At 37.2% G+C, this 9,569-nt stretch overlaps 1 protein-coding gene across 2 annotated transcripts in view; it reads left to right on the top strand.

Annotated features, from left to right (window-relative positions):
- The window catches only part of Chd1 (chromodomain helicase DNA binding protein 1), an 88,875-nt gene that overhangs the window by 24,845 nt on the left and 54,461 nt on the right, over window positions 1-9,569 (top strand). For both annotated transcript variants that reach the window (XM_008834594.2, XM_029564259.1), the window contains 3 exons: window positions 4,382-4,583; window positions 5,506-5,622; window positions 9,310-9,374. In XM_008834594.2, coding sequence (XP_008832816.1) covers window positions 4,382-4,583; window positions 5,506-5,622; window positions 9,310-9,374 — 384 coding nt within the window. The remainder of the gene's footprint in view (window positions 1-4,381; window positions 4,584-5,505; window positions 5,623-9,309; window positions 9,375-9,569) is intronic.

Here is a 9,569-nt window from a genome sequence, read left to right as displayed (position 1 = left end):
GATATGGTTATTATGTAAAATGATTGATGTTTTAAACATGCATATATATTGTTCCCCTAAGATAAAGCTAACAAATTACTAGTGTCATTTGGAACCAAGAAACTAAACCAAAATAATGATGTAGGTACGAAACCAAAGAAGTAAAAACTCTGTAAATGTGAATTAGAAGTGCTAGTAGGAATTAATTTTTTCTCTAAAATGAGAAATGAGAATAGCTAATTCTATTAAAAGAAAAGTTAAACAATGAGAAGTCCCGTAGTAATAGGCTTACCTAGTACTTACATTCGTTCCACTTAATTCTTGATGAAATAGCTGAGTAATTTTAGAGCTAGGTCAGCCTGGTGTAATACATCTCACGAGCAAGTGAGCTCGTCAAAGCTATTGAGGCCTTATCCAAGGACTTGGGAACTAATTAGATGTTCCTGTTGGTTAAAAGTGGGACAATTTAGAAGTCAGGTATGATAGCAGTGAATTAAAATTCGTGAAATAAATGCCAGTTCATGATTTCATAAAGACTTAAAAATATCGATCTATTTGAAAGATGCTTGAGAGATGGAAAATGAAGAAAAGAAATGGAAATGCCTTTCCTTTATGAACTGTTCTTTAAGGCTGTCAAATGCAACAGGGACAGGTTTCTGTTTATGGAAGTATTCCATCTAATAATGAAGAAATGATGTATTGGTAAATGAAAAATGGTAAAATACCACCATTTTATTGCTGTTAATCAAATAATGGAAAAGCCGTGTATTCCCTAAAAGCTACTAAGAACATGAGCTCAGAGCTGTTTGAGACATTGCAGTGGAGATGTAGGCTGTGATGAAATATTGATGGGCCCAGCAGGACTGGACTTTGTTAAGGAGAGGGAAAAGACTCAAATCTATGATCAGTTTTTAATTTTAGAATCTGTATTTGTATGTAGCAATAGAAAGAGTAAAATTGTTAGGGAGATACTTTCCAATTAATTTTTTATTTGAACCCGAATATAGAGACACTTCCCTTCCTATATGTATTTTTTCAGTTTTTAAAATTTCTAAATTGTTCACATTAACATAATTTCAAAACTGAAGATGTGTCTTAATCTCCATTGGTTCTGTTTTCATCCCTCCTTTTCATCTGTAAGTTTTTTAATTGAGAATTTCATATATGTATATGTATTTTGATCAAATACTCCACATTTTCTTCCCTCCCCCACTTTGTGCCCCCCCCCGAGTCCACTTAGTGCTACCTGTATGTGTGTATGTATCTGGATGATATAGGACCATCTACTAGAGCATGGGTAACTTTTCAGAGGCCCCATCCTGAATGTGAACTGATTCTCCCTCCTCCAGCAGGCATCAATTGCCAACAGCTTCTCAGGAGTGGGGCTTCATGAGTCCCTCCCAGTCCATTCTGGGATTTTTGATTGGCTTGATTTTGTGTAGGTCTTGTACATACAGTTGCTGTTGTGTAATGATCCTATCATGTCCAACAAATGTTTCTTTCAATGCAGATGTTCACTATTTCTGACTCTTTACCCCCTCTTCTGAAATGATCCCTGGGCCTTAACTGGAGGGGCTATGGTATAGCCGTCCCATTTACAGCACAGTGGAGTACACAAATCTAGGATAAAGAGACCCTGACTCCCAAATTAATTCATCCATCTCTTTTTTTGTTTTTTGACAGTCTCTTAGGCCTCAGACTATAGCCGAGGATATTCTTGAACTTCTGATCCTTTTGCCTCCACCTCCCTAGTGTTTACAGGTATGCACCATTGCACCCAGTTTTATTCCCTGGCCATGTGTATGCTAGGCAAGCACTCTTCCAACTTAGCTACATAAGTATATATTGAGCACTGCGCAAGATTTTATTCTGGGTGCTTTGGAAAAAATAAACACTCAAAAAAGTTACAGTTAAAGGCCCTCCTTAATTTTCTCATCTGAAAAATGTTTTTTAACAGTACTTTCTAGTAAATGTTCTTAGATTGCCTTACCAAACTTATTCATATATGGCTGTTTTAAGTGTAGTACTGGATGCCACTTACCAGCTTAAATGTCCACCCCAGGTTAGAAGTCCTTTTGATGGTAAGGTGTTATTTCAGTCTGTCTAGTGCCTTTTTGAAAACTTTTATTACTCTTTAACAAAAATCTATTAGGTCCTTTTGCTGGGGAAAGAATCAGATCAATTTGTAATGTTATAGTCTGTTTTCCTCTATAAATTGTGCCATCTGGTGGTACTTCTGAAAAACTGCAGGGTATTTGTGTCTTGCCATGTGTGTTATATAGAAACTGCTGTTTTGCATGAAGCAAGATGAAATTGTGGCAAAATCTGGGCCTGCCCTATGTACCAGAAATTTAGGTTTTCAGCAATTAAAACATAAACAGCCATGTGTATATGACTTGGCCATAAAAAGAGTTTATTCTTTAATACAATCATCTCTTCAATCTATACTATATCTCAACTTAGATCAATAATTAGAAATGGTAATAGGATAGTTTATCAGTGAGCTGTTAGTTGCTTCCGATTTTGCAAAGAAGATTTGAAGTATTATAAGAATTTGCTTTTGTGTCAGGCTTATGTCTTTGGAACCATGAATATTTAAATGAGTTTTCAGTAAAACTGATTTTTTGAAAATGAATTATTTTATAGCTTAGTGATAATAAATTGCATTCTTGTAAATAATAGCATAGTGCCATCTTTAAAAAATTTATTTAATTTTGTGTGTATGTGTGTCTGTGTACGATATGCATGCGTGTGGTGCTGGGAACCAAACCTGGGTCTTCTGGAAGAGCAGCAAGTGCTCTTAACCACTGAGCCATCTCTAGCCCATGTTCTTGTGTTTTGTTTTGTTTTCCTAAACTGTCAATTTAAATTTTTAATTGAATTTTTGCAAATTTATAATATATTTTGGTCATATTTAGATCCTCTCTCCTATCTGCACCCCCTCTTAGTACCCCTGCCCAACTTCATGGCCTCCTATTACACACACACCCCTATAGAGTCAAATTTGTGTCCCCAAATGCCTTCCAGTGTGGATCTATCCACTAGTGTCCTTAAAATGATACTGACTCTCTTCCTCCCAGCAGCCATCGGTTCCCAGTAGTTCCTTGGTAGGGTTTCTTACCCACTTTCCCATGTCCTGGGATTTTGTCTGATTTGAGTTTATATGGAACTTGTGCATTGGCCACAATTGCCGAGAGTTCATATGGGTAGCTGACCAGCTGTTTGGAAAACTGTTTCCATGTGGTCATCTACCATTGTGGATCTTGGCAATCTTTCCACCCCCTACTTCTGCAATGATCCCTGAGCCTTGGGAGGCAGACGTTAGGTATAGGTGTCCTATTCACAGATAAGCACTCTACAGCTTCTTATTTCTGTACATTGGCCAGTTGTGGGTCTTTGTGTTAATCACCATCTGCTGAATGAGGACTTCTGTAGTGAAAGTTAAGAGATGGATTAATCTATGGATATGAGTCATTAGGAGTCAGTTAAATACTATTTTTATTTGGCAGAATAATAGAATTAGCTTTTCCCTATGGCCTGTGACCTGCCTAGCCTCAAGTTCCTAGTCCTGATATCAGCGTCAGTTATGAGCTCCATCTTGTGAAACAGACCTTAAATCTAATTAGAAAATGGTTGATTACTTAAATAATATTTTTGCCACTATTGCACCAGTGGGCATATCTCACCAGGCCAGTTGTTGTAGTTCACAGGATTCATAGCTAGAGGTAAGGTTGATGATTAATTTTCTCTTCTCGTAGTATGTATAGCACCTTCCAGCACTATGAAAGCTGGTCAGTAGAGATGACACTTTGAAGTGAGTACCAGCTTGATTTCTCCTTGTTTACTCTACAACTCGTGTATATTAATTGGTTTTTGAGACAGGATCTTGCTCTGTAGCACAGGCTGGGCTTGAACTTGTGATTCTTCTGCTTCAGCCTCCCAAGTGCTGGCATTAGAGGCTTACATCACCACCCACTGCCAGATATATAATCTTGAAAACAAGTAGATAACAGAAATGATTTTACTACTTATTACAGTAAGAATTGCCAACACATTCATAAAGGATTGTGTGTACGGTGATTTAAATTTCTTTTTTTCTTTTTTTTCTCAGCAAGAGTATTCTCTTCATTTCAGGGTTTAAACTTCTTGTCTTCCCAAATTTCTAGTTCATGATCCCTTACTTGGTAGGCATTGTTCATTATCTTTGAATTATAATCTTACTGTTTGTTTTAGCCAGAACTATAGTAATATGTCAAATATGTATGTCCATTAGTATAAATGAGCATTCCTTTTTTGTATTTGGCCATAGTTGAAATAAGCAACAATGTTTAATAGTGGCTCTCTGCTATTAATTTAATTCCTGCTTAATTTTGCTCTAAGTCTCTTTATTTTCAAATCATAGCCAGTCAGATGAGGATTCTGGGTCAGCATCAGGCTCTGGATCAGGCTCGAGCTCTGGCAGCAGTAGTGATGGAAGTAGTAGCCAGTCTGGGAGCAGCGATGCTGATTCTGGCTCTGACTCTGGAAGTCAATCAGAGTCTGAATCGGACACATCCAGAGAGAACAAAGTTCAAGCAAAACCACCGAAAGTTGATGGAGCTGAGGTAATATTCAGTGCAAAGTATATTTTTTTGTATTATATTGAGAAAACTTAGGCAGTTGACAGCATTCTTATGACAGTTTTTAGGAAAAATAGATCTTAAGCATTAAAATTCTTTGTGACTCTGAAGCTATAGTTGTGTGTCTGAACTAACTACTTAAAAGAGAAGCAAAAAAGTACAAAATATATATGCATACAAATTAAACCTTTTCTGCCCCTTTAAAGGTTGAATTTTGTAACTGGTCAGAGTCATGGGTTGGGAGTACAGCTCAGTGGTAGTGCTTGTGCCTTAGCATACACGAAGTTCTGGATTTAGTCCCCAACACCACAGACATCAAATGGTACAAATAAACTGAGTTTTGTGTGATAATCACGCTTCATGTGATTATCTTGTTAGGCTGGTATGATCTCTCCAAAGAAGGTACTGTATTGCTAATAGCAGGACTGTATTGCTAATAGCAGGAGAAATTAATAGAACTATTTCCTGGAAGGCTATTGATAGAATAGGCTAAGGATTATTCTATTTGAAACATGATTTTACCAGATAAATAAAACCTTCCATACTTCATAGCAGTATTTGCTATACTCCAAGTAATAGGCCACAAAGAGCTAAACTTGAGCCAAGATTATAAATCAGTGTACAGCTTTGTTAATGGAGATGCCCATCCTCCCCCCAAAAGTCACACAATGAAATAGAATGTGCTTAATGACATAATTGATTTATACTTTGACTCTAGCCTTTCACCTTTGCCTCACACAGGTGACAAAGTCCTGACTTCCATTTTCATTATATTGCAGTGGTACTGTATTATATATAATGAGTAAATAATTTCTTTTTTGAGGGAGTGAAAACTTGGAACTATCAACAAACTTGTTTTTTTCATTTTCTGCCACCTCTCGTCTTTCCTGATTCATGTTTCTGATAGTTTTGGAAATCTAGCCCTAGTATTCTGGCTGTTCAGAGATCTGCGATGCTCAAGAAGCAGCAACAGCAGCCACAGCCGCAGCAACAGCCAGCTTCATCTAACAGTGGATCAGAAGAGGTGAGTGTTCACGATGAGCTGTCTTCATGGGAGACCTATGCATGCTTATTTTTAACTATAATTGATTTGAAAGAATAGCAAGAAGTACCTGCTTTTAAATATATATATCAAGAATCTTGACATAGAGCCATACTTTTTACCCAATATTCCTATGTTTAGAGGTTAATCTAGAATAATTGGGGGAACCTTTATGTGCATTTACTTATCACAACAGAGGTAGAAATAAAATAGCTGGGTATGGTGGTGGTGAATGCCTATAATCCTAGTACTCAGGAGGCTGAGGTAAGGTGAATCATGAGTTACATGTAGGTCAGCCTAAGCTCTCTGAGTGTGATAACAACCTGAGCTCCGTAGTGGACACTTTCAAAACAGAAGACAAAAACTAGAGATAAATTAAATGTGAAATTATTAAATATGATAAACTGCTTGTAATCCTAGCATTTGTGACTTTGAAGCCAGCCTGGATTACACAGTAAGACCTTTTTTACTGCCCCCTCTCCAACATCATATACATGTGTGTACATGTGTACATACATCAATGAATAGAAGAACACTATATCTTTATTTTTAAAAAGCATTTTATTATTTGTCTTATTTTATGTATATGAGTGTATTGCCTGCACGTATATAAGTGCACCCATGTGCAGTGGTCAGAAGAGGGTGTCATATCACCTGGAACTGGAGTATGGATGGTTTTTAGCCACCATGTGGGTGCTAGAAATTGAACCTGGGTCCTCCGCCAGAGCATCCAGTGCTCTTACTGCTGAGCCATTTCTCCAGCCCCCTATATCATTATTTTTTTTATTGAATTTCTGTCTATTTCATGTAAAACATCTTAATCATCTCTATCACCCTCCCCTCCCCCATTTCTGCACCCTCCCATAGCACCCCTCCACCAAATTTCATGTATTCTTTCATTTATATTAAGACCTATTGAGTCAAGTTAGTGTCCCTTGGCATCCCTCAGTACAAATTCATTCACTGGGATCTAGACAGCCTATCTGTATAAGAGTCACTCCTTTAAAGGTCAACTCTCCCTCACCCTGCAGTAATTAGGTGCCAATAGTTCTTTGGCCAAGACTGGGGCCTGCTGCCCATTTTCCCCAGTTCTTTGCTGGGTTTTTGACAGCCTGAGTCTGAATGGGTCTTGTGTGTGCTGACACCAATGCTGTAGATAGATATGAGCAAGGCCCCAGGAGCCTCTAAGACTATTTCCATATGGTCATGCACTACCTCTCCTGACTCTTACCATCTTTCCACTCCCCTCTTCTGCAATGGTCCCTGAGCCCTGAGAGGGCAGAGCTTAATACAGGAGTCCTGTCCAAGGAGTTATACTCTGCAGACTTATTTTCTATGCTTTGGCTTTTTTGGCCTTTTGTATTCATTACCCTCTATTGCATGAGGGAGCTTCTTTGAGGAGACATACATTAGTATTCCCTCTACCCCCTGTTCTATGTTCCTTGAGCCTTAGGTGTAGAAGTTCCATTATAGATGTTTCACTTAGGGATGAGTGTCTCATAGACACTTATTCTCTCTGTGTGACCAGTTGTGGAATTCTGTAATAATCTCTGTCTGTTGCAAAAGAAGCTTTTTGATAAGTGATGACTGGCATACTTTTCTTCTGTAAATATAAGGCTCCATATTTAGTATATAGTAAGAAATTATGTTTGTCTAGGGAGGTGACAACCTTAGGGTTTTCTCTAAGATCTATGACCTTTCCAGCAATGTGTGTGTGGATGTGTTTACAGTACCACACATGAGTTCTCTCCCATTGAGTGAGCTTTAGGTCCAATTAAGGTAGCTGTTTATTACCCACAAGATAAAAGTGCCACTATTACCAAATGTAGTTTGCTGTGCTGGTCATTGCTGTGGTTATTAGGACTTAAAGCTGGGGTTGGACCATTAATTGATGTTCTCCCTTAGTAGCTTGCATAGTGTCCTCCAAAACTATGAGAGCTAGTCTTCAGGGAGGAGGCTTTCAGTTGTATTCCAGCTCCATTGTTCCAAGTCTTGTGTCTGAAATGTGTCCTCTCATCAGCAGTAGTGTCATACCTTCAAGTTCTGAAACGCAGTCAAGGGCTGTGGCAATATCCTGTGTAATTTTGGGAGTCTGCATTCGGAACTACCCTGGCCAACAACTCGAAGGGAGATTTCTCTTGTTTGGCACTGTTGTTATCTAGCCTTCAGCTATACACCTGGACACATACAGAGATACTGTATTTGTAATTTTTCAGTAGGCTTTTGAACTTTTGAAATACATTACTTAAAAGGTATATCATTATTACACTAATGGTATTTAGAATATTTACATATGTAATCACTCATATCACAGCATCTTGATCTGAATTACTGATGTCGGAATGTATTTATTTTTGAGTACATGTACAATATGGTATTATACACATATCCTATTAAGATTTAAAAATTTTTTGATTGATATATATATTAATTGTAGATATTTTAGGGGATACTATGCTATTTGATGAGTATTGAATCCTGTCATTTTTTTTTTTTTTTTTTTTTTTTTTTTTTTTTTTTTTTTTTCTGTGCTGGAGATTGAAGGATTGACTCCAGGGTTTTATGCATGCTAGGGAAGCACACTACCACCTAGTGGGACAGTTCAATACATGCGCATACTCTAATGAACAGACCAAGCTGCTTGGAATATGTTACTTTACACATGCATCATTATTTTTTTGTGTTGAGAACATTCAAAATCTTCTCTATTAGCTATTTTAAAAATAATCAGTTGCTGTGAACTGTCTGTCCTGCTGTGCTGTAGACTATTATCCAACTGTACCACATATCCATTAACCATTTTCTCCATCCCTTCCTGACCCTTCCCAGGCTCTGCAGACCACTATTTTCTGTTTCTCTGAAAAGCAGCACTTTAGCTTCATGAGAACAAGCAGTGTTTGTCTTGAGTCTGGCTTATTTGTATTAGTCTAATGGCCTCCATTTCTATCATATGTTGTTTCAAATGAGACTTTTGCTGTCTTGTATGGCTGAGTAGTATTTCATTGTGTGCATATATACCATATTTTCTTAAGTCATATGGTTTATTTCATAAATTGTTATTGAATAACACAAATTATTGAAGAATTATCTTAAGGGAACAGTCTTTAAAAGAATAAACAGTGTAATTCCTGTGTATGCACAAGAATACATGGATGTGTGTTTCTACAGAAAATTTTTTTTGTTTGGTTGGGTTTGGTTGGGTTTGGTTTTATTTTTTTGAAGCAGGGTCTTCCTGTAGCCCCAGCTGGCCTAGAGTTCACTATATAGGCCAAGCTGGCCTCCCTCTTACAGTGATCCATCTGACTTTGCCTTCCCGGTACTGGGACTGAAGGCAGGTGCCACCACGCCCACAAAAATATTTTTAAGAAAAACTGTAATTAAAATTTGGCATATGAACACCTAGAATATTCTGCAGCAGTAATTAATGGTTTCCAGGGATGCTACGTATTGTTTTTCCCCAATGCTGACCTTTTTTGTAATTATCCAGTTTTACTATTCTTAATTTGCAATAAAAATGCTATTACTTTAAACAACATAAAGCAATGTGAACAATAAAAAAAAGGCTTTTACAGGCACTGTTATTGCAAAATGAATTAAGTAGTGTTAAGTAAAATTTTGGTAGCATGGTTAAACTCTAATCTTTAGGAAACTGACTTTGTTTTTCTGTAGGATTCCTCTAGCAGTGAAGATTCTGAGGACTCCTCCAGCGAGGTCAAAAGGAAAAAGCATAAAGAGTATGTAATTTTATTCAACTGAATACTTTTATGCCAGGAATGTGTTCACAGTTTTCTGTTTTTCCTTTGTAAATATTTTTTTCTAAATAAGAGGATTTTTTTAATTCTAACTTCATATTTTGTAAGGTAATTTAAACCACTAAGCCTTAACATTTATCTTAATATAACCAGATGAGGTTTTATTCCACTTCTTTA

Source organism: Nannospalax galili, unplaced genomic scaffold (assembly GCF_000622305.1).
Source record: "Nannospalax galili isolate Female #2095 unplaced genomic scaffold, S.galili_v1.0 scaffold16, whole genome shotgun sequence".
Lineage (NCBI taxonomy): Eukaryota > Metazoa > Chordata > Mammalia > Rodentia > Spalacidae > Nannospalax > Nannospalax galili.
Note: the sequence above shows the minus strand (reverse complement) of the source record. Positions and strands in the feature narration are given on the sequence as shown.